At 35.1% G+C, this 23,469-nt stretch overlaps 3 protein-coding genes across 8 annotated transcripts; 1 reads left to right on the top strand and 2 right to left on the bottom strand.

The window, feature by feature from the left end:
• The first annotated feature begins 5,800 nt into the window (after positions 1-5,800).
• LOC122279410 (E3 ubiquitin-protein ligase AIRP2) lies at positions 5,801-9,326 on the top strand. Of its 3 annotated transcripts, none has more exons than XR_006229603.1 (5): positions 5,801-6,232; positions 7,064-7,214; positions 7,368-7,434; positions 7,642-8,779; positions 8,969-9,106. XR_006229603.1 is itself a non-coding variant. In XM_043090059.1 (5 exons), the coding sequence occupies exons 1-5, from the start codon at positions 6,168-6,170 to the stop codon at positions 9,150-9,152; spliced, it is 702 nt and encodes a 233-aa protein (XP_042945993.1). In that variant the 5' UTR covers positions 5,809-6,167; the 3' UTR covers positions 9,153-9,326. The 3 variants fall into 3 exon arrangements, 2 of the variants coding, with proteins under 2 accessions (XP_042945992.1, XP_042945993.1); XM_043090059.1 differs by having other exon boundaries at positions 5,809-6,232; positions 7,642-7,876; positions 8,969-9,326; XM_043090058.1 differs by having other exon boundaries at positions 7,642-9,113.
• Positions 9,327-12,554: 3,228 nt separating this feature from the next.
• On the bottom strand, positions 12,555-16,439 carry LOC122278957. The gene is made up of 2 exons (XM_043089182.1): positions 13,393-16,439; positions 12,555-13,304 (listed from the first exon to the last, which is right to left on the bottom strand). The coding sequence occupies exons 1-2, from the start codon at positions 13,408-13,410 to the stop codon at positions 12,807-12,809; spliced, it is 516 nt and encodes a 171-aa protein (XP_042945116.1). The 5' UTR covers positions 13,411-16,439; the 3' UTR covers positions 12,555-12,806.
• A 718-nt stretch (positions 16,440-17,157) lies between these two features.
• On the bottom strand, positions 17,158-20,983 carry LOC122280130 (high mobility group B protein 1-like). 4 transcript variants are annotated; one of them, XM_043091114.1, is made up of 8 exons: positions 20,760-20,983; positions 19,619-19,698; positions 19,275-19,446; positions 19,111-19,168; positions 18,925-18,969; positions 18,358-18,438; positions 18,190-18,249; positions 17,158-17,436 (listed from the first exon to the last, which is right to left on the bottom strand). In XM_043091114.1, exons 3-8 carry the CDS (start codon positions 19,415-19,417, stop codon positions 17,395-17,397), a joined length of 429 nt encoding a protein of 142 aa, XP_042947048.1. In that variant the 5' UTR covers positions 19,418-19,446; positions 19,619-19,698; positions 20,760-20,983; the 3' UTR covers positions 17,158-17,394. The 4 variants fall into 4 exon arrangements, with proteins under 4 accessions (XP_042947048.1, XP_042947044.1, XP_042947045.1 ...); XM_043091110.1 differs by having other exon boundaries at positions 19,275-19,397; positions 20,760-20,976; XM_043091111.1 differs by having other exon boundaries at positions 17,158-17,433; positions 19,275-19,397; positions 20,760-20,975.
• Between the last annotated feature and the right edge of the window lie 2,486 nt (positions 20,984-23,469).

The raw sequence follows: 23,469 nt of genomic DNA, 5'->3' as shown, positions 1-23,469 counted from the left end.
TCTAGATTTTTTCCATTAATTTGGAGTTGGGGGGTGGGGCACTCTAAAGTTGAAGATGTTTTTGATGTTCATGGAAGAAGCTGGAATACTGAAGTGTAGGGATGATTTTCTGATGTTAATACTTTGGCCAAACCAGGAATTGTACTCTTCGAGACAGTCTAGGAATTGTTGGGCATTATGTTCAGTAGCCGCTCTGAAGAGAAATAAATCATCTGTGACGAGTAAGTGTGATATAGAGGGGCCATTTCTTGAAAGTTTGGTTCCCTTTATGCAGTTTCTTTATTCTTTTTTGTTGATGAGTCTAGAAAGGATTTTTGTCCCGAAAATAAAAAGAAAGGGTGAGAGAGGGTCTCCTTGCCTGAGATCCCTATTGGGTAGGAAATACCCGTGAGGGGTGCCATTAACGATGATGGAATAAGAGACCGTTGTGATACACTCTCTGATCCAATTGATCCATTGGTGACGGAATCCTGCATGTTGAAGAACCACAAGAAGAAATGTCCATTCCATTGAGTAGAAAGTTTTTTCCATATCAATCTTGATAGCCATTTGACCATTGCTTCTTTTTTTTTTTTCTTTTTTTTTCATATTGTGGAAGATTTCTTGGGCTAAGATGGTATTATCTTGGATTAAGCGTCCATGAATGAAGGCTGATTGACATGGGGATATGATGTTGGGAAGGATGACTTTGAGTGTATTGGCGATGATTTTTGCAATGATCTTGTAGCAGATATTGGAAAGGCTGATGGGACAAAATTGATTGACAGTGTTTGGATTTTCCACTTTTGGGATCAAAACTAGATTAGTATGGTTGAGTTCCTTGAGAAGTTTACCTTGAATGAAAAAACTCCTCACAGCTGCAATTAAATCATTTTTTATGACTTCCCAAAAAAGTTTTGTAGAAGAGACCAGTAAAGCTGTCGGGTCAAGGAGCTTTTGAGGATGAGAGTTTTTTCACAATTAAAGTAATCTCTTCTTCACTTGGAATTTTGCACAAGAAGTCATTATCCAAATCACTGATTTTGTTAGGGAACAAATTTTGCATTTCCTCAAGATGGGTGGGATGAGTGGAAGTGAAAATATTTTCGAAATGATTTTTGATTTTTGAGATGATGGTGGGTTGACCCGTTGTCCAAGAATTCTTGTCCAGTTTAAGGCTCTTAATTGAGTTTCTTCTACGTCTAATTGAGATGGAAGCATGCAAGAATTTTGTATTGAGATCAATCGTAGTGAGCAAAGTTACTCTGAATTTTTGTCTCCAAAGTGATTCTTCTCTTAAAAGAAGTTCGTTGATGTTCTCCTGCAAGTCAGCTTCCAATAGATTTGAAGATGAAGAGTTGAGACATTGGTCTTGAAGGGAAGAAAGGGCCGAGTTCAAGGATTTGAGTTGAGACTAGATATGACCGAAATGATTTTTGTTCCAAATCTTGAGAGCTTTTTTGGTGGCTTTGAGTTTCTTTGTGAGAATGAATGCAAGGGTACTAGTGTATTGAGAATGCCCAGCCTCTTTGATGGTTTTGAAAATGGATGGGTCTCTAATACAAAATTCTCCGAATTTGAAAGATTTTGGGGTACTAATCTTGTTGGAAGTGTCTAAAATGATAGGAGCGTGATCTAAGGAGACTCATGTAAGAATGGTGAGAGAGGCTTGAGGAAAAAGATCAAGCCAAGAGAGATTGGCTATAGCTCTGTCCAGGCGTTCCTTGATAAGATTATGACGAAGTCTATTGTTGGACCAAGTAAATCTAGGAACAAAGAATCCTAAATCAACCAAACCAAGTTTATCCATAAATAATTTGAGGCATTTTGGGTTGGAAGTTTTTGCCATTTGGTTTCCTCCTTTTTTTTTTTCAGACTGGCAAAGAACATAATTAAAGTCCCCTAGGGAGCACATGAAGTGATTTATTACTCTGTTTTCTTTTGTGCTCCAACAGGAAAACTTCACAGTTCCTTGTGCCAGTTTCATACAAAATCAAAACCAAATGGCCCAAAAAGCATGGAACTACAGGAGACATTTGTCTATACTATCGAATGTGACAGCTTTGGAATATTTATTATTTATAAGTTGTGTAGAACTCCCAATGCTGGTCTGATTTGACTGGAAGTTTTGCTTTTCTTTCTTTAATTCTTAGGAAACAAGTTTGGATTCTGCTGGTCCTGATCTATCCAACAGAATCTTTTCAGGGCACGATTTCGTTTTTGGAGAGTGCTAGAGCAACCGTTGGGGCTCCCGCTAGGTTTAATTTTTTTTTTTACATCATTTTTAATGCTTTTAAATATTTAAAAAAATAAAAAATTTACAATAATATTAAACAATTTTTTCTTAATCACTAAGAAAAAGAAAATTATAAAAAAAAAAAAAGAAAAGCTTAGAGTAGTAGCTCCTAGCGGGAGATCTAGTATTATTATTATTATTTTTCTCTTTTTTTCTTTCTTTTTGTAACTTCTTAACTTGGTGTCCGATCTTTGTTCTATTTGAGCACCTGATATTGTCACCATTTTCTATTCCACTGGTGCAAGAGATTAACAACTTCTACCTGAATACATATTCATGTTAAATCGTTTTGTTGACGTCTTGTTTGATGATTTGTTCTATTCACCTGTTATGTGTTGTGGTTTTGGTAAATCGGTAGTGCCGAATATAACGCAAACAAATAATCAAATCAGGCCAATCAAATATCAACATCAAGTTTTGAAAATAAGACTGTTTGATAAGACTAAATTATTAAAATCGAGAGCTACATTCGTCATGGCTGATCCCATTTCTTGGCCTTTAAATTCTATGTATTCAATATTCACTCCCATCTTTGTTCGTTCAAGCCAATCATCAAACACCTTCTTCTCTTCCCTTTCTCCTCTTAATAATTTCATCATCATTATCATCAAACTCGTGAGAATTGCCTTTTATGGAAAGCTCAAATTGTCCTTAATCTCAAGGGTCATGGCAATATCAATGGGATCAACTCCCTGCCCACTACAACTCAAATAATCCTTGCAAGATTAGTTGATTTTCGTTGCCTTGAACTTCTTACCTTTCGGAACCCAGCTTGGCCTTGTCACCTGCAAGTGCTTAATCTCTTGCAATCAGAGTCATGAATTTGCATTTTCAGCTTACCACTCTAAATTGGAAAATTAGTTAATAGGTAGAAAAATTAAAGTTTCTAGATCGGAAAATGATTTACTCCTTTCAAGAGGCTCAAGCCATTTTTGGGAATCCTCGCACCTAAGGAAATACTTGGGAATGAATGAGATGAGATTAAAATTCTTAAATGATTTGCGAATAGTCATGAAATTATCTGAGTAACGATGTTTTATGAATTTTAAAAAAATGAGAGAAAAATTTCAATAAAAATATTTTAAAGTTAAATATTATTATAATATTATTTTTGTTTTAAAATTTTAAAAAATTGAATTATTTTTTATGTTTTGCTTGAAAATTTGAGAAGATTGTAATGATTAGGTAATAATTAATTTAAAAAAAGGTTAAAAATTAAAAATTAAATAAATATTTACATTTAAATGATATTTTAAAAAAATAAAAATAAAATAAAATAAACAATCCATCTTCCAAACAAAAATCTTGCAATCAGTCACCGCCACAATAAATTCTACATTCTCCGATCCGTTGTTGGTGCAGCCACTCTAAATGAGTGTGCTTGATTTTATTTTTTTTAAACAACCCATGAAATTTTGTTACTAATCAAACAAAGTTATACATCAAAATCAAGATTACATAACTTATCAACCAAAATCAGATTGAAAATAGCATCGAGTCCGTCTTCAATCCAACGAGTTGAGCCCTCTAACATCGGGGCCATCTTGGCTAAGGTGTGTACTACTTAATTCCTTTCTCTATATGTAAATACAATGCGTAAAAGTTTTATTTAAACTCTTTGTCCCACATACTCATCTTAATAGAGTTTAGAATAACTCAAAACTTATTAGTTAATAGATGATTTACAGTGGGATAATAAAACTCATAAGAGATAAGATTAAAACTTTATATCTTAATTATAGTCAGACACAAAGCCTAAGATTAAGGGGTTAAATGATTCTCACCTATAATATTAGAGTGCCTTTAGCCATTAAGAGACACTTAAGAGGTAAAATTACTAGAAAGATTATCCCTCAATGCAGATATAATTCTTTATCAAACTAATGGAGAAATGTACGTATTCATTTATCATCGTTTTAATATCGTGGATCATAAAAAATCAAAGATAGAATTATTAAAATTCATGTTAAAATATTTAACACAATGTTCTAGCCCTTGGCTTGCTTTAGAACACCCTTGAAAGCCTTTCATGTTCTCATTGCTATAACTTGTCCATACATGATTAATGCCATTCCCAGGTTTATTCAAGCTTTTGTACCGCATTGATGATCACATCAGAATCACCCTCCAGAGTAACTCTTTGAAAGCCTAAATCTTGACACAACTCTACCGTCCTCCTCATTGCTAAACTCTCTGCCAGGCTCAGACCATAATTCTCTTTCTTCTGTTCCATATGCTATACATGATTAATGCAATTGATCTTTCTTAAACACCAAAGGCATCTTTTTCCACACACTTGTAAAACCATCTTCATTACTCAACCACTTTGCACTCTGATTTTATTATATTAATAGAATTAAGTGATATTGTGTTTTTAAAAATTGAATATACCTTAGAAATGATTGGATAAGATTAGTAACTTAATGAACATCCCAAAAGTCATCCATAAGCAACAACATTGTCATAATGTCATTCTCATCATTACACTATGATTTAATTTTAATTCAAGCTCCTATCTAACACCACTCATTGACAATTTTTCTTTAATTATTATTAGAAAATCTACGCAAGTGGACAACCAAAGCAGCTAACCGACCAACGGTGGGATCCGCCTTTGATGTTTAGAATACCACATGCATGCTCCCCACGTGTCAGCAGATCCTGCCGCCACCTTCTCCTACTATTGTTTCTTCCCCACTCATCACCATCTGAGGCACGCACACCTCATCAAACATTCACTTAAAAACGGCACCTCAGCTCAAGACCGGCACACGACTCCGGGACTTGTGACTTGGGATGGAATCGGGGTGTGAAAGCGTATCGACGAATTGTGTTCGTGACGTATTAAAATATATATTATATTATAAAACTTAATCTTATTTCGAATTGTTAAATTTATTATATCAATATCTCAAATCTTAATACGATTTATTAATGTAACGGATTGTGTCGTATCAATCAGTTTTGACCATTAGTGAATATTACGAAATACGTTAACAATATATAATATGACATTTTCAAATGTTTATATAAATAGGTTGAATATATATAAAATTAACCAGTTTGACTTTATTAAATTTAGCATAATTTTATATAAATTTTAAAATCATAATATTTATAAAAATTATAAAACTAAATATAAGTCCAAAATTATAATCTAAACAATAAAAATATTAAAATTGAAATTCTAACAATTTTATTTTTAGATATAAGAATATAATTGTAACTTTAATTTTCTTAACATGTCATAATGTGTTATAATGTGTCATAACAGGTTGACCTGTTATCAACTTGTTAAGCAATTATGTCTTAACGGATTACGGGTCAATCTGTTTTGATCCGAACTCGTTAAAATTAAATTCTAATTTATTATTATCGTATCATATTCGTATTAAATTAACAGATCGTTTAACATATTACTACCCTTAAAATGGATAATGTCTGGAATTGAGTAGTTTTATAGCAGCTATTTGGTCATTTAAGGAAGCCATTGGCAACCTCCCATTAATAAACAGTTGAGATGTATATATATGTAAGAGATGTGCTATTACGTGTGCTCCAAGCGAAAGCCAAGTCAGCCCCACCCCCTACCTCACGCTCTCTCTCTCTCTCTCTCTCTCTCTCTCTCGTCCCAGAAACTTCTCCAAAGTGCATGAATTTCTGGCACAGATGCTAGGCAGTTAAGCCCGAAATACTGTCGTCAGGACGAAACCAAAAAAGGGAGGCTCTTTGGCGTTGGTTTATGATTGTGAATAATTTGGTAGATAGAGTTGGGTTTATTTTGGCTTTTTTGGAATTGGTGCTTTTCAGCCTTAGAGGTGGGAGTGAATGGGTGGTGAGGTGGGTTAGGGTTATTGCGTGAGCTGTTGGTGGATGAGTTAATCAGAGAAAAATGCGTAAGTCTTTCAAGGATTCCCTTAAGGCCCTCGAAGCTGATATTCAGTTTGCCAATACCCTGTAAATTTCTTCTCCCCTCAATTTGACATTTTTTTTGTTGTTGGTGGTTTTGGTTTATGAAATTAATTTTTGGGATTCTATATTTGATTTTGAGTCAATTATTTTTTTTTTATTCTAATTCATTTCCTCTGTTTTTTGCGTTTCTCTCTTTTCATGGTTTTAGCTGCTTAGTTGAAATAAAGTAGTTTTTTTAAGTGTTGTGTTTGATAAGAATCCATATACGAATGGATTTTGGAATTGAGAATTTTGACGGTTGTATGTGCAATGTTTTAATGACCAAATTGGAGATAATTGTGGTTCATTGCAATTTGCAAGTACTGTTAATAATTCTGTATTCTGGGCTCCAAGTGATTATGTTGGGTCACAGTTATGGACTTCGGGGGCTTAAGCTTGGAATTGAGTCTTACTTTTAATTGAATTTCGAAGATGACTCTTGCCAATGATATTACAGTGATCTTGTATTGTAGTTTTGTGGTGTTTAACTGTGAAAAACTGTGACATATCCACAACCACGGTTGATTTTATTTGAAATATGTTTGATCGGGAATTGGGATGATGGGTCCTTGACGGCAACGCAAAAACCTGAGGAGTCACCCCTAAGAGAGAGGATTTTTTCTTTCCCTTTGTTTTTGGGAAGTTTTGTAACTGTTTAGCTCCATTTGCTCACGGTTTCTAATATTTTTGAGCTCTTGCATTGCTTTTGTTACATGTTATAAATCTATTTCTTCTGATATAGTCCTTAATCCAGCGATCTTCCTTTCCCGAGCAGATGATAATTATAATTTATCCATTAATACATGCATTCTGAATATTCTAAATATTTTGATCCAGAGCTTCTGAATATCCGAGGGAATACGATGGTGCCTGTCTTCAGATGAGATTATCCTACTGTCCAGCTGCTCATTTTTTACTCTTTCTTGTTCAGTGGACTGATTGTCACCTTGCGGGTGCCTTGGGTTTGCTTAGAATTCTCATATACAAAGTAAATTGCATTTTAAATCTATTCAGTTCTTTTAATTGGTATTTTTATTTTCAGCCTATTTCTTTGATTTCTATCTGAAATCTAATTGATAAGTAGCATAGAAGATGGTTCCTTTATTTTGTGAAGGGTGTGATAGTATTGGGTTTGTCACAGGCATATGAAGATGGGAAGACCACCATGTATATTCATGAAAGGAAAGCCAGTCTAAAAGATTTCTATGGTAATTAGGTTCAAAATGAATTGAATTTATTTCTGTCGAGTTCTTTAAAATACATTTATTTATCAAAAAAAAAAATTCTTTAAAATACATTTTGTTTGTTTAATTCAGTGCATAAGATCACCGCATATTTTCTCCAACTAGAAGTTCCTACTGTCTAGGAATCCTTTTCTTCTCCGTTTTTTAGCACCACTTTGGCGCTTGTAACAGGGGTAATATTTCCCTCTCTATTGCAACTTCAAAGGGGAATCACTGATGTGGAAGAGAGGAAACAGAGAGAAATCTGTGCCACCAAATACAAGAGAAAAGATGAAACGGACAAAGGAAAGCTCTCTGAAATTGATTTAGAGAGAGAAGAAGAATGCAGTATTTGCATGGAGATGAACAGCAAGGTCGTGCTGCCTATTTGCAACCATTCAATGTGTATGAAGTGCTACCGAGTTTGGTATGCTATTTGTCACAATTTACTGGGTTTTATTATCATTTATGTTTTTCAATCGTCTGCACTCTGTTACCCTATGACAACAATGAAAGATCTTCTACTTATCTATGAGATGGGAACAAAAAAAAAAAAAAAAAACCAGACATTTCATTCAGTTTTCTTAACAGGAGAATGGGAAACAAACTTAAAACAAATTATTTGAGAAGTACTGGATGCAATTTTGTTATTGCACCCCAACGTTTGAGACATGTTGTCGAGAAAGTGAGCATATCATCATGTACTCACTGACAAGTATATCCACAGAAAGAATTCAAGACCGTAAGCATATGGAAGCAAAACTCTACTAATTCCAACTCCCCAAAGCCCAACCCGCTTCTTTAGTAATGCTCTTACCATAATCTACTGACTGCATTATCTCCTTGATGCCTCAGTCCGATTCTAGTTCAGTGCTCCACTCTGTCAATTATTCATTTTAGTAGCACTCCTGTATGGGAAAACAGTGCTCATAAGCAAGTTGTAGCTTCTGAATTCAGATTCTGTGCCCCTTTTGCGAGTCATTAACTAAGTGTCTACTACCAAATTCACCATCTCACTCATTTTTCAATTGCAACTTGCCTCCGTGGATTTACCATGTGGTTTTGCATCATCGTTCAAGGGCTTTCTGTTGCAGAATCTACTTCATCATGTACACTTTGGTGGGCTCTATTAGTTGCTGTATATCAAACTTTTTATCAGATGCACCATATTTTGTCCAGTTTGATGATTGAACCTATTCCATTTGTGTTTATGGGGGGGGAGGATTGTTGTCCCTTCGAAGAGACCTCCCAGAAATCATGGTTCGCATTTTTAGAATCCGTTAAATGCTTCTTCCCCTGAGAAACATTATGATGTCAGCTCGAGGAACAGGTAAGTCTGATCATCAGCAACTAGGATAGGCATTTCAGATGACGAATATTAGCATAAGCTATGATGAATTTATCAAAAGACTGATTTTTGCATTATGTCAGATCGATACAATAGCAATCACAACCAAATTTCTTTAACAAATTCTTCTTGAGCTGATCATGTTGTATTGTTGTTTCATGACTGCGATAGGCGAGCACGATCCGAGTCGTGCCCGTTTTGCCGGGATAGTCTCAACAGACTCGACACAGATGATCTTTGGATATACATCAGTGGCAATGAAATTGTTGACTTGTTCACTATCTCCAGGGAGAACTTGAAGAGACTTTTTCTTTACATCGAGAAGTTTCCTCTTGTTGTTCCAGATGCCTTCTGACCCTCATCACAGTTGATTGATTGATTATACGGGCAAGGGCTGGGAAACTTCTTGTATATGAAAACACCTTTGTCTATTGTACATAATTCTTGTCTCCCGCAAGACACAATTGAAGCCGAAACTTGTTTTCAGTACACCTCTAAAGCAAGTACATAAATCATTTGATTTTATTCATTTTATTATGTCATATGTACAATGGAATTTAACTCCCAAATGTTCTTTCCTCCATGCGTGTGTCGGTGTGACAGACAATGTAGGACCGGATTGAGATCCGGTCAAATGTAAGATGCCACGAGCAGGCAATTACGGTAATCTTCATCTCGTAAATACCCCTCTTTCATTCTCTTTCTTAAAGCCCACTAATAAAACAGATTGCTGTGAAACTTTCCTTAAGAATCTCTGACCTCTGGCCGAACTGGATTTTCAGATAGAATAATGCTATTATGCCCCTCATTTTTCTTTTTTATTTTGACCATTCATATATTTAAATTTTTTTAAAAAAAATTATTTACTGATTAAAGAAATGATAATTAGTATATTGGTATATATTTTTAAAATATTTAAACATGTTTAAAAAATATTTAAAATAAAAAGTTAAAAAAAAAAAATACAATTTACACTAGGGGCATATAGGGTGGGCAAAGTGAGGGGGAGCATTGTTATTAGATTATTTATACATAAAGGATAATTTTGATGAATATAAGATGAATTTAGATTTTACTTATTCCGTTTACATAAATTTTCACATTGAAATAGTTATTTTTTTATTATATAATAATAAAATAATATAAGATGAATTTAACTTTCACTATTTATATCAAACCTCTACATTAAATTATCTATTTATTTATTATATAATAATAAATAATTATTAATTTAATTATTAATATATTAATAAATAATTATATAGTAATAAATAATTCACATCAAATTTTCTTGGTATACAATAAAATAGAATATGAGATGAGAGAGAGAAAAAAAAAGATGAAAGTATTGGCTCGGGAATACAATAAAAAAAAATAAGACCTGAAAAGATGAGAGACAGAGTTAAAAAATAATAATAAAATATAGATTTACTTGATATACAGTAACTACCAAATTTGCTTTTTACTTTCCATTTACTAAACGTCAAAGCTAAAAACTTTAGATATAGATAATTCAATATAGCTAATTTTTTTCTTCAATAGGTAAAAAATGAAATAACTTTTAAATATGGATAAACCATTAAGAGCACTCACATCTGTATCCTCATCCCCATCTCTATAATTTAACTTAAAATCATATTTTTTCAAATTTTTTCTTAAATTTTATTCATCTTCTAAAAACCTCACACATCCCATTCCCCATCCCTATCTCTATTCTATTAAATAATATTTCTCTATTCTTTTTTTTATTACTTTTTTCTCTCTCTTCCATTTACAATCTTAACTACTAACTCTTTTGTCTTATTATCTTTTTTTTTTAAATATCAATTTCTATTAAATTTTTTTACGGTTTTGACTATCAAATATAGTATTTTTTTAACCGGAATTAGTATTATAAAAATAGTAATTTTTTATTTAATTAGTGAATTTTCTAACGTGATGGTCATATTTTATTATTTAGTATTCTTTATTCGTTCTTTTAAAATTTCCTCTCACATATTGAATATAAAATTTAAACTCATTTTTTTAACGGTAACATTTTTTGTCTTTTCTCCAACAGTAACATTTTTCGTCTTTTCTTAAACGGTAACATTTTTTGTCTTCTCTCAAACGGTAACATTTTTCGTCCTATGTGTAACAGTAACTTTTTCCTCCATAAATACGCATATTGCTAACATTCACTCTCACAAACTCTTCTTTATTTTGATCTATAGAACCGAATTTCAATAGTCTCCCCTGATCTCCCACTTCTTTCATCAAATGGCTCGTACTTTCTTTCGCAAATCATTGACATACGTATCCTATGAAGATGATAGCGATGTTGTTCTTAATGAGGAGGCCGATGGACAGGCATCGTAACAATCGCCAATGTCGTAAGTTTATTCGGCGTGATCATATTGAGGGGCACAAGCGGCTATTTCGCGATTATTTTGCAGAAAATCCAGTATATCCCTCGAATCTATTTCGAAGGAGATTTCGGATGAGCCGTCCCTTATTTCTTCGTATTCTAAATGAGGTAGAGTCTTACGAGCCGTACTTCGTCCAGAGAAGAGATTCTGCCGGAAGACTCGGTTTATCTTCTATGCAAAAGATAACTGCAGCACTTAGAATGATGGCATATGGGGTGACTGGAGATTTTATGGATGAATACATACGTATTGGTGAAAGCACCGCAATGGAGAGCCTGAAAAAATTCTCTGAGACAATAGTAAGTGTTTTTTCAGATGAATATCTACGGTCTCCAAATGCCAACGATATTACCCAATTGCTTGCTGTAGCTGAACAATGAGGATTCCCAGGAATGCTGGGCAGCATTGACTGCATGCATTGGAAGTGGAAAAATTGTCCCGCAGCCTGGAAAGGTATGTACTCTGGCCACATCCGTGAACCCACTATTATTTTAGAAGCAGTTGCTTCATATGATCTCTGGATATGGCATGCATTTTTTGGTATGCCCGGTTCACATAACGACATTAATGTTCTAGAGAGATCTTTTATTTTCACGGAGCTTGTCCAAGGGCGTGCTCCTCCAGTCAATTACACAATCAATGGCAATGACTACACTATGGGGTATTACCTTGCTGACGGTATTTATCCCAAGTAGCGAACTTTTGTGAAGACGATTCCGTCACCAAGAGGGAATAAGAAGAAAACTTTTGTGAAAACACAAGAATCTGCAAGAAAAGATGTCGAGCGTGCATTCGGGGTTCTTCAACAACGATTTGCTATCATTCGTGGACCTTCCCAAATGTTCAAAGTGAAGGATCTAACTGATATAATGAAAGCATGTGTTATTCTGCATAATATGATCATTGAAGACGAGCGTGATGATAGTGAGAGTCTGAACATTGAGTATGATCAACTTGATGATGATCTCCCGGAATTGTCGCGTAATCATACATCTGAGCTTACGGACTTCATCCAGCGTCATCATCAAATTAGAGACAGCTCGGCGCATAATCAGCTTCAAGAAAATCTAATTGAACACCATTGATTATTATATTCCCAACATTAGTCGCGGTCGCGTTATATTCTATTATTTCCACCAATGTTATTTTAAACTATGTTTGAATTAATCTGCTTTACATTTGTAATTCCTTAATATTATTAGTGATTATATTAATTGTAATCAAGTTTGTTGTCGTATTTCTTTGAGTATAATATGGGGATTATTCGAGGTAATTTATCAAGATGTCTGAATTTGTCTTATCCAATTTACTTGCACAAAAATATCAATTTATACAATAATAAAAAAAAACAAAAATTGCAATTTTACTTTTTACACATATATCATTGTCCGAAACTAAATAAATATCAAATACATAAATATAAAATCAATCCGGTCCTTGGGCATGACTACGTCTCATGATGATTTCCCTCTGGAGTTGCTCGAAATATAGCCGCTGCATTTCTGGCATGACACTCACATCCATCATCATAATGCGCTGATCTGATTCCTTCTTCGCAAGCTCCACTTTCTCAGCCTTTCGTCCTCTTGACGGATTTTACTTTACTCTTTTGCAGCTTCAATTTTAATCTTCTCTGCCTCCAACCTCAATCTTTCATCTTCAAGACGTAATTTTTTTTCCTCTTTCTCCTTGTCATACTCCTTCTTCTCGGCTTTCAGGCAATAAAACTCTTTCTCCTGAGCGCGTGACTCCTCTAACATAGTATACTTCATCTTTCTAAGTTGGAAATTTTTCTCTGCTTGCCTGCCTTGGGCCTTTCGTTTTCCTTTTTCAGCTTTCCTTCCCATTGGCCGGTCCAATTCGATAACCTCATTCTCTATCACATTCTCTGTCTCGAGATCAAAAACTGAATCCTCTGTAGCCGCAGAACATCGAGTCAAGGTTGGGGTCGGGGATGGGGACATCGTCTTCTTTCGCTTTGGATCCTCCTTTGTGGCGCGCCAAATCCACTTAGATTGGTCCTTTAACAGGTGCCAACAATGCTCGAACTGAAATGTGCATTTTTCTAACGATTGGTACATAATCTTCGCCTTGTCAAACTTACATGTAAACAAATAAAATTCATGTTAAACCAACTTTAACAAAAAATAATGCGAACGTAAAATACTAAGAGTAACAAAATTCTACCTTGTCTTGGTCGGTCATGCCACTTTGATTCAACCCTTCAATTTGAGCTAGTTTCGCACAAAATTTATTTGTGGCCTTTTGAATAACTGACCACCGATGTATTAGAGACTTTATTGTCCGCTCATTTGTGGTTTCCTTATATTGCTGAAAGTAATCAAAGATTTTTTCCCAAAGTTGGGAGTGTTTTTGATCCGTTCCTTGGACGGCATCAAGGCTACAATTTAGTCATGCAGAGACAAGTAACTTGTCTTCTTCAGGGGTGAAGTTTGCACCCCTAACTGATTTCCTAACGCCGATAGGCTCATTAGGGGGTAGGGGTGGAGAGCCACCAAGAGTCATAGGGGAGGATCCACTTTGCCCACCAGAAGTGGGGTCGAGTTGAGGATCTTGACTAAGGAGGTTGGTGAAGTACATATGTCCATGGTCTTGTGAATCTATCTCTAAAAAAATGTTTAAATGTTAGAACCAACAAGTTTGGGGTCGGGGTCGGGGTCATTGGCTCAGAGTTGGGTTGGTGACATAATGGAAATTTGGCCACCCACTCATGGCTGGAACATCTGGTTGCCACTACTTGATGGTCGTCCGGGTTACCTAGCCATTGAGGGAATGAAACAAATTTTCGGAATGCGTGCCAAGTCCAAAACATCATCACAGCCGAGTTCGATTAGTTTCCACAAGCCAATTGTATTACAACATAACAAGAAAACAACAACCAAACAACATGCAAATCATAACATCATCACATAAGAGCATCCCCATCCGGTCTAAATAATATGTGGATATATATTTATAAATGTGGCTCAGAATGGTGTAAATATTGACAGCATGCGTAACAAAGTTGCCAAACATCAAATGGCTGCAAAACCCCACCCAAACCCCGATTGCCTTTTGTGGAAAGTACCACAAACTGCAATATGTCCATCTGGGTGGGGATTACCCCGCCATATTGATGGGACCCCATTAACACTTGTGAAACAACAACAACTAAACACCATCATCATTGCCTAATAATACTCCCCCTTCCCCCACAGATCCGAGACACTGCAATGGACCCAATATGATGTTAATAACAGCCTAATTAACACTTGCATGAACTTTTGTGAAAAAATAACAATTTTAATAATGTATAATATAATATAACAGTTAGCTCTTAGGTATATTTGATATTAAGCAAGGACCCCACGATAAAAAATTTCCTACATATTCATTAGATTGGCAATAAAAAGAGAATATTAGCTAGATGCTAGTGGACCCCGCAATAAAATATGGTTTTCATTTCCACAAAGAGAATGTTGAATCCGAATATAGTATGTTGATATTAATCCATGAATATCACTGCATGTGCATCCAGCATATCACATGCTTAAACTAACTACAAGAGTAAACCATGCATCCAATTAAATAGTCCAAGTTATGACATAATAGAGAAAACGAAGATTGCATGAAAGGGGAGACAAATAACTCAGATTCTAATAGTTTAGCACAATAAATATTCTATCATATTTAGTACAAGTAAAGTTGCAATCTATTTTGAAGGAGAAATGTGACAATTCGGACAAGAGAGAGTTCAACATTAAAATGGCAAAATAGACTACAATGGGTCTGCACAGACCAACCCATAAAAATGGCATTCAAAACCAACAGCTTTAAAACCAATAATCAACAACCAAGTCTCATTTCAACCATCCATTACAACTAAGTTCAAAATGATAAAGCTCCATATTGTCACAACTACAATGGGTCTGCACAGACCAACCCATTAAAATGGCATTCAAAACTAATAGCTTTAACACCAACAATCAACAACCAAGTCTCATTTCAACAATCCATTACAACTAAGTTCAAAATGATAAAGCTCCATATTGTCACAACTACAATGGGTCTGCACAGACCAACCCATTACAAGTATATATAGAATAGTACAATCAACCAAAACATATGGACTGAGTAGTCATGAAAGAAAAGAGATGGCAATGTGTAAGTACATATGTGCAAGAATAAGGTTTAGATATCCAGCCCCCAATAGATAGATACTAAATTAACAATCTCACCCTACTTGGTACACCTAAATGAGATATCAAATACTAAAAAAGGAGCTAATATTGCATGGCATCAAGTCATATCATTCATCACAGAAAATCTCAATGCAGTTCCACCACAAAACTCAGTATAATGCCAATACAAGTTGAAGATTTATCAACTTGCCAAACCCAAAGCTGAAATATACAACTACAGAAACATTTTTAGCCAAAAAATTCATACGTATTGCGATGTTTTTGAGCAGAAAATTCCTAGCTATTGCAGAAAAAATTTCAGCCCCAAAGTCCAACAACCATTTCGGTCCTTCAACAGATCCCCATCCCCATATGTAATCTCATAGCAATGGTAATCAAAACTTACAAATTCAGAGCAACCATAACCGAAACAACAAAATCAGAGCAAGCCAAATCGAAGCAACAATTTCAGAGTAACCCAAATCCAAACTCAATCGGGGAAATCAACGATTTTGAGCAAGAATAGATAGGGTTTTCAGACTGTAATACATGGCAATTTAATCTATATTTTTCGCAATAATCAATCTCCAAATACATGCAACCATGGAGGGAACCGAGTGAATTCCTCAGAAATGATAATGCAGAAGCTCGGTGGCCAACCATGGAGGATCCCGATTGAAACAAAGCCCAACAATTTTCAGATGCCGAAACTCAAGGTATGCAAGAGAGAATGTGAGAATCCGGCCATGGAGGAAACCGAAAGGGAAGAAAATCACTTACAATTGCTCGAAGACTGCTCGGATGGTGAGGGAGGAGGTGAAATCGCAACAGCACCCAACTGTCCAGAGCAAGAACCGCGAGACAAGAGAGAGAAAATCAAATTTGGAGATGTACAGTCGACGCACAAATATGGGGATTTACTGTACAAACCGGAAACCCAAACCCCATTTTAGGGAATGGGATGGAGGAGCCAAATTAGAGAAAATCCTATAATTTTTCCCAAATTATAGGAAAAGTATGGGTATGAGGATGCTGATGGGATGCTCTAAGGATGCTATGAGGGGGCATAGCCCTACCCTTTCATATTCAAAAGCAAAAATGTTAAGAAACATTCAGTTTTGATTCACTAAATATCTCATCTCATATAATCATTATAATTTTTTTAAACTCTCATATAAAATATAATAATTAATAAATAATTTAATTTTTTCACATATCAAAATAAAAATAATATTAAAAAATATTATATTTTAACAACATTTAACAAATGAGGTCTAAATAGTCAGCCCACCCCCCGATGAAAAGTAGCATTACTAATTAAAAGTCGACACGTTCAAATGAAAAACAATGGCTAGATCTAGTTCTTATGAGATCTATGGTTCGTAGTGAATACGGCAAATTTTCAATTAATAATATTTCTCTAATCCTAAATCTTATCATTCTCAATCACACTCGCACGTGATACATTTTATGTGGCTTAAAAGGGTCAACCGCTTCAAAGTACGGTTGTGTTTGGCTATAAAAAATTTTCATCTTAAACATAAAATTCTCATCTCATCATTATAACTTTCTCAAATCCCTATACAAAATATAATAAATAATTTAACTTTTTTTTAACTTTTTTAAATTCCAATATAATAATAATATTAAAATATAATATTTTAATATTTAATCTTAAAATTCAAAATTCAAAATTCTCATATGAGAATTCTCGGTAGCCAAGCAGAACCTTAAATGGTTCACATAACAGGTGTAATCGAGGAGGAGAACATAAAGACAAACAACATTTCTTTTTATTTAAGACGAGACTAATTTTTAGCCATCACATATAAACCACTCATAATTTAACTAATGAAAGATTGAAAAGCTACAGCTGGATAGACAAGTAGACCACAAACAAGTGACTTCTATTTCAGAGAGAAATAACTGAACTAGTAGTATGAACACAAAATCCACAATCCTTTCACACTGGATCAACCATTAAGACCAAGTCAATATGCATCCAATTTCAGTCCTCGTCTTCGTCATCTTCCTCCTCTTCCTCCTCCTGCAGAGAAAAAAAGAACACAGCAATTATAAGCACTGACACCAGAACTTGTAGAGCAACAATGCCAGAATCAGCATGAACGATACAAGACACAGAAAGTTTACATCTTGACCTATGGACTAATATGCCGACGATTGCATCAAAACAAAGAACAAGTAGATGGGAAAACCAGTTCAATCCAAGTTTTTTCCGAAAACTAATGGACACACCAAAATTATTGAGAATTTTTTAAAAACATTTGTGCAACCCCCATTACCAAAAATTTCAATTGATAAATAAAAGAAGCAAAGATGTATTGCATAATGTGCTCTCCTAGTTAAAGCACGGCACCAGGTCTGACTTAATTCAAGTAATTCAAGCGTTTGCTTAGTTTTCTACATTAGCTCCGTAATTAGTTAAAGCTACGTTCCCATAATAGTCCCAATTTTCTTTTTGGGCCACGTTTTTCTGTTCCCCATGCTAAGTGTAGTTCCACTTCACAATCAGGAAATATGTATAGCCCTGAATACTTAGAAAAGTAATTTGAAACGCAGGACTCAGATGAGCAATTTGAGTATTAAGAATCATATAGAAAGCCAATTCAAACCTAAGGCACTTAAAGAGGAAGCCAACTTATGTTCTAAGAAATATTTAACCCACCGTAATGGGTTAAAGAAAACGATGACAATGCTTTCAAATGAGTAAAACTGTGAATAAATAAACCCAAAAAGCATGCCAGATAACAAAACAAAAAATAAATTGCAGAAGCAGGACTACCTCTGCACTAGCTTCATCCTCTTCATCCTTCCCTTCATTCTCTTCATCTGCTGTGCTCTCCTATGAACAAAAACATTTTTTTATAAAGTTGAAAAGCACAACCAAATAAAACTTCCAAAGTACAAAGTACCAACAATAGGAAACAAGAAAGAGATATCACATATCCACCTGTTTCTTGTCGTAAACCTTCATAAGCTTCTCATAGTCAGATTTCCTTTTTGCAGCCTTGGCCTCAAAGGGAGCTTTTTCCTTACAAAAAAAGAAATAAAGCTCAAGTGGAAAACAGGTGCTCCTTTGAATATAATCGAATCCAAAATGAACGCCACAGAACGTTGTTCAACAAAAGAACTCTCTCTCTATTACCAAATGTTTTTATCTTAAGAAGGCTCCTTCATCAGAAGACAATGTGCCAATAGCGGAATGACCTTGACTAAAACAAGATCCATTCAAATACATCTCCTATTCTCAAACTCACTACAAAACCCACCTCCGTCAAGGGTTTGAGGGGTCAAAAACAACCATGGATCATCTAGGAATATGTCAAGTGATGGTGATTCAGCCAATTCACAATGACTTTGGAAAATTTCAGTGTCAGGTAGAAAACAAATGGTTTCACAAAACCTTACATTTTGCATAAGCATTTCAGAAAGTTCAATTTTTAAGTCAAAGAAAACTTCAGAGGCTGGATAACCCCCCAATATCAGTATCATATGCAATTAAGACATGAGTTCTTACTGCGTCAGACAAGGATTTCCACCGCTGTCCTCCAGCTTTTCCGACCTTCAATTAAATCATACAACAAATGAATCAGTTGGCCTATTTTTCATGTTCTTTTTTTTTTTTTTTTTTTTTTTTGGTGGGAGTGGGGGGTGATGGTATGCATTATCAGACAGAAACCAAGCAATTCTTTATATAACTTACAGCTGACACAGCTTTAACATCAGGGTGCTCTTTCTTGAATTCCTTCCTGAACTCCTCACTATTACGTTAACATGAGATTTATCAGATTGATTTTGAAAGTCAGTCCCTTCTCCGAAAAACCCAACTAAAATGTACTAGAGAAAACAACAGAGAAGGATACGAACAGAAAGACAAAGAAAGCACTAGGAGGCCGTTTTGGTTTATTGGGGTCTTTCTTGGCATTTCTTTGCTTCTTTTGACTGCTACTCTTGTCAACCTTCGTAGCAGCTTTTCGCTTCCCAACCTTTCTGAAAAATTGAATATACATGATACATCACTACGATATTCCTGTAATCACTGTACATCAAGCATGTGAAATCAGATAATGAAAATATGATATACATTGCAGATTGGCAGTGAAACAAATACTCTAAACAGATCATCTAAAGAAATAATACTTTAGAGTATATCATATACGTAAAAAACTTTTTAAAAAAAGGAAGAATTTAAGCAAAACGGAAGAACTAACCTGTCATCCACGGGCTTCAAAGATTCCTTTGAGTACTTGGCAGCCCCCTTACCCTTGGAACTCTTCATCTTTACAATTTCCTGTAGTAATTGCATCATAATAAAGCAAGTCAAGACATCGTTAACTGTGATACCATTTTCAGAAGTAATAAAGTCTGCTGACCAATGTTGAGAAAAGAAGTAAATCCTTGGCTGAAGCAGCCAGGCCAGTGTTATGACCATAATAGTCAATGTACCACACCTAGTCACAGACATTAACCTCATAACGCAAATTGAAACATGTCCACAAGTGTGAGTGACACAATTTATTCAATAGCACCCGGACACCCGGTGCCAATAAAAAAAAATCGAGATTTTTAAAGAGAAAAAAAGAAAAGAAAAAGGAGCTCATATAGTTTTTAACTTTTTGCTATCATAATCAACTTGGTTGCTCTTCCTTTGTACTGGGGACCGGGGGTTACATCCTCGTCCATCCTTAATAAAGTATTTACCTAACTAATCAAAATAAGCAATTTGGTTTAAACTTACACTTCCTTTATAAATAAAACTTAAATCCTTAATTCTTTTTTTCTATGTAAATACATCACCAACTTCGAATGTGGTAATAAAACTCCAAAAGGGAAAAACTCAAGCAACTTGGTATGAGAAGTTACTGCATAACACTGATAAATAGTAATCCAAAACAGACGCACGCGCGCAGGAGAGAACCAGCTCACAAACACCGTTATATGATTAGAGATTTCTCTAATTTCGAATAATATATCCCGCACCAAAATAAAAGCACAACTACAGAGAAAGTCTCAATCGTTAAAATTATACAAAAAGATGAGGAAGAACTATATGCACAAATAGAGTCTGAGTTATAGATATTCAACCAAAAATACTGATGCTTTCTTTTTGGCCGAGTATGATTCTTTCCTAAGCCGCAAAAATCACGTTGTGCTTTTCTTTAATGATCTTCTCATGTTTATTCACAAAAAAAAGAGTGCTTTTTGTTTTCAGTACCAGTTAATTTTTTGAAGTAACTCACAGACGACAGCAAATTTTAACTCGCTCCTCGTTTTTCAAAATTTTCTCAGCGACCAAACATATTATAAAGAGGAACAAAAGCCAAGGAGAAAGATTTAAAAAAACAACTTTACCTTTGAAGAAAGGGAGCGGCGAATCTTTGAAGAGAAACCGAATCAGATCGAGACGGATAATCAAAACTCAAAGTGAAGGCAGTATCAAGAAGCCAGGAAAACACTGGGAGAGGAAAGAGGGTAAACGACCGAGAGGTATGAAATTTTCAACAAGAGCAACCGAATTAGCCAGTACACCTCTGTTCAGAGTTTGTCGCCAGGGGCGTCAACCACAACTGAGGAAAGTAGTTTTACCGATAAAACCGGTTGCAAATGATATTTATAGATATAAAATAAAATTGTAATCTGTTGCGTATGTTTTTAAAAAAAATAAATAACTATAAATATAAATAAATTTTTTATTTTTATTATTAAACTTTATTTTATTATTAAAAAATACGGAATATTTAACATTATTTTTATTTATTAATAAGTTATTTCTATGAGAATTCGGGACCAAAGGTGCGTGATATTTATGCGGGGGAATGCGACGTCGTTGGTGATATTTGTGTGACGACACGTGGCTATTTTTAGAACTGTATGACATCGAACTGCTCGGGATTTGACACCTTGAACTTTCGAGTTTCCGCACGAAATTTTTTCACCGCATGTCAGGACGCTTTTCCTCCGAATTGGAATTTCTTTTATTTTAGGGAAATCGTTATGACCGTTCCGGCAGCTACTGGTCAAATAATAGCGATCACATAGTAACACCTAAGCCTTGCACCACAGCAGAAAAGGACAAGCTCTTCTTTGCAATTGAATCCCCTTACCCCTCGCTCCCCCTGGAAGCTGTTTTCAGCCCATCGAAGCTGACTGCAGGTGGAAAATTGGGAGTCTCGATTGAAACCACAGGTAGAAGAGGCCAAAGGCGATGGCAACGATGAGGAGGAGTACAAGAACAAAGATGCAGAGGAAGCAGCAGCATGCATGACAACAGCTTTTGCGCCTCTTCTTCGGTGTGAAAGATGGCGAGAGGGCCGGTTTGCAGGGCGGCGGTCTTTCAAAACGATATTCTTAAAAATAAAACAAGCAAACCACTGATGAATAAAGAAAAAGAAAACTTTTCAGCTACAAAAATTGATGAAGTAATTGTAGGGTTCTCAAGATTGATTCGAACTCAAACCCAAAACTTCACCTTTGCATTGAAAAAAATAAAAAATAAATTAAAGTTGTTAGAATATGTGGCTGGAAAGCCATGAAAATGGACCAAAAAAGTTAATTTACTCTGTTTAATCCGTTTCCAGAGATATTAAGTCAACTTTTTCACCTGTCAAGCTTCTAGTAAAGGACGCCATGAGAAGGCTTGAGCTTGCCTTTGCGAGACGACGTCTTCCTAGAGAACGGTGATGCCGTTGTAGGTGTTGACGATGTTGTCATTGTTGGAGAGGCCGAAGGTGATGGTGCTAGAGTTTAGGGTGCGGGTGAGGCTGAGGCGGCTACAGGTGATGGAGATGGAGGAGCTAAGGTAGAGCTAGACGACTTTGTAGAGCTCGTTGGTGTTGACTCCGTCAATCTTGGTGATGTCGAAGTAGCAGTAGGAGGAGAACCAGCGGAAAATCCAGTTGAAGAGCTTGACAGTGGCGAACCGGAGTTCGGGTGGGAAGACTACTTGCGTCAGCGTTGGACAGAGGGCAGTGCAAAGGGATGCAGCGAGGAAGAGAGGGGTGGGCGGTGCAAATGAGAAGGCAAAAAGGCTGGGGTACATACGAACATGATTGTTTGTGGTGGAGTGTATTTTCTTACATGGAGTTCGTTAAATGGAGGGCTGCTTTTGTGAGATTTTCAACCCGATCGGTGGGAAGCGTTTTTCTTTATTTTATGAGCAATATAAACTACACTTATGGTACTGAAATTGGGGATAAGCATCGATTTATTTCTAGTCAAATTTTTCTAAATTCGATTTTGACTTAGTCGGAGGAGTCAAAATTTGACGAAGTCAAAATTTAAACCTGATTTGAATTTAGAAATAAAATAAGATGAGATGAGATGGGATGAGATAGTTTTAGATAAAAGATAAAAATAAATAAAATGTTATTATTATTGTTGTTTTAGAATTTGAAAAAGTTAAATTGAGATTTGAAAAAATTGAATTGTTTATTAGATTTTGTATATAAATCTAGAAAAGTTTTAATGATAAGATGAGATAGTTTCCCAATCCAAACTAGGATTCTAATTTCGACTTGTAAAATTTGATCTAACTCCAATTCATCGAAGCGAAGTTGGATCAAAATTAGATTTGGGCTTTTACTTTTGAGCTCTTTTTTTAGCTTTCTATCTAACTGATTCAAAAAAGAATTTTTTGTGAGATTTCAAATTTTAATTTTTCAAAAAAAATTAAAAATTAAAACAAAATTTTTCACTGCTAATTTATTTATATATTAATATCTAACTTATTTTTATATTAGACTTATACTATAGTGTCTAATTACATGTTATCATATGATAGTATTACATATTATTTTTAGTCTCTAATTACATTTTTTTTTTATAAAAAGATAAATCTTGTATTCATTAACAACCACAATTATATCAATGATTCAAACCAAATAATCTGTAAAATACACTCAAGAAATAAATCTCACTAGATTATCAAGTCATCTAAATGCTTGGCATATTTTGCCCAAGTGTGAGCTGCTGCATTTGCCATTCGTCCCTTATGTTGAATAGAGCATTTCGAGATCATCTTCATCTCATAAACCAGATTTCCCCGTAAGGACATGGACTCATC

This window comes from Carya illinoinensis, chromosome 10 (genome assembly GCF_018687715.1).
Source record: "Carya illinoinensis cultivar Pawnee chromosome 10, C.illinoinensisPawnee_v1, whole genome shotgun sequence".
Lineage (NCBI taxonomy): Eukaryota > Viridiplantae > Streptophyta > Magnoliopsida > Fagales > Juglandaceae > Carya > Carya illinoinensis.
The sequence above is the reverse complement of the archived record's forward strand: the minus strand, read 5'-3'. Positions and strand labels throughout refer to the sequence as shown.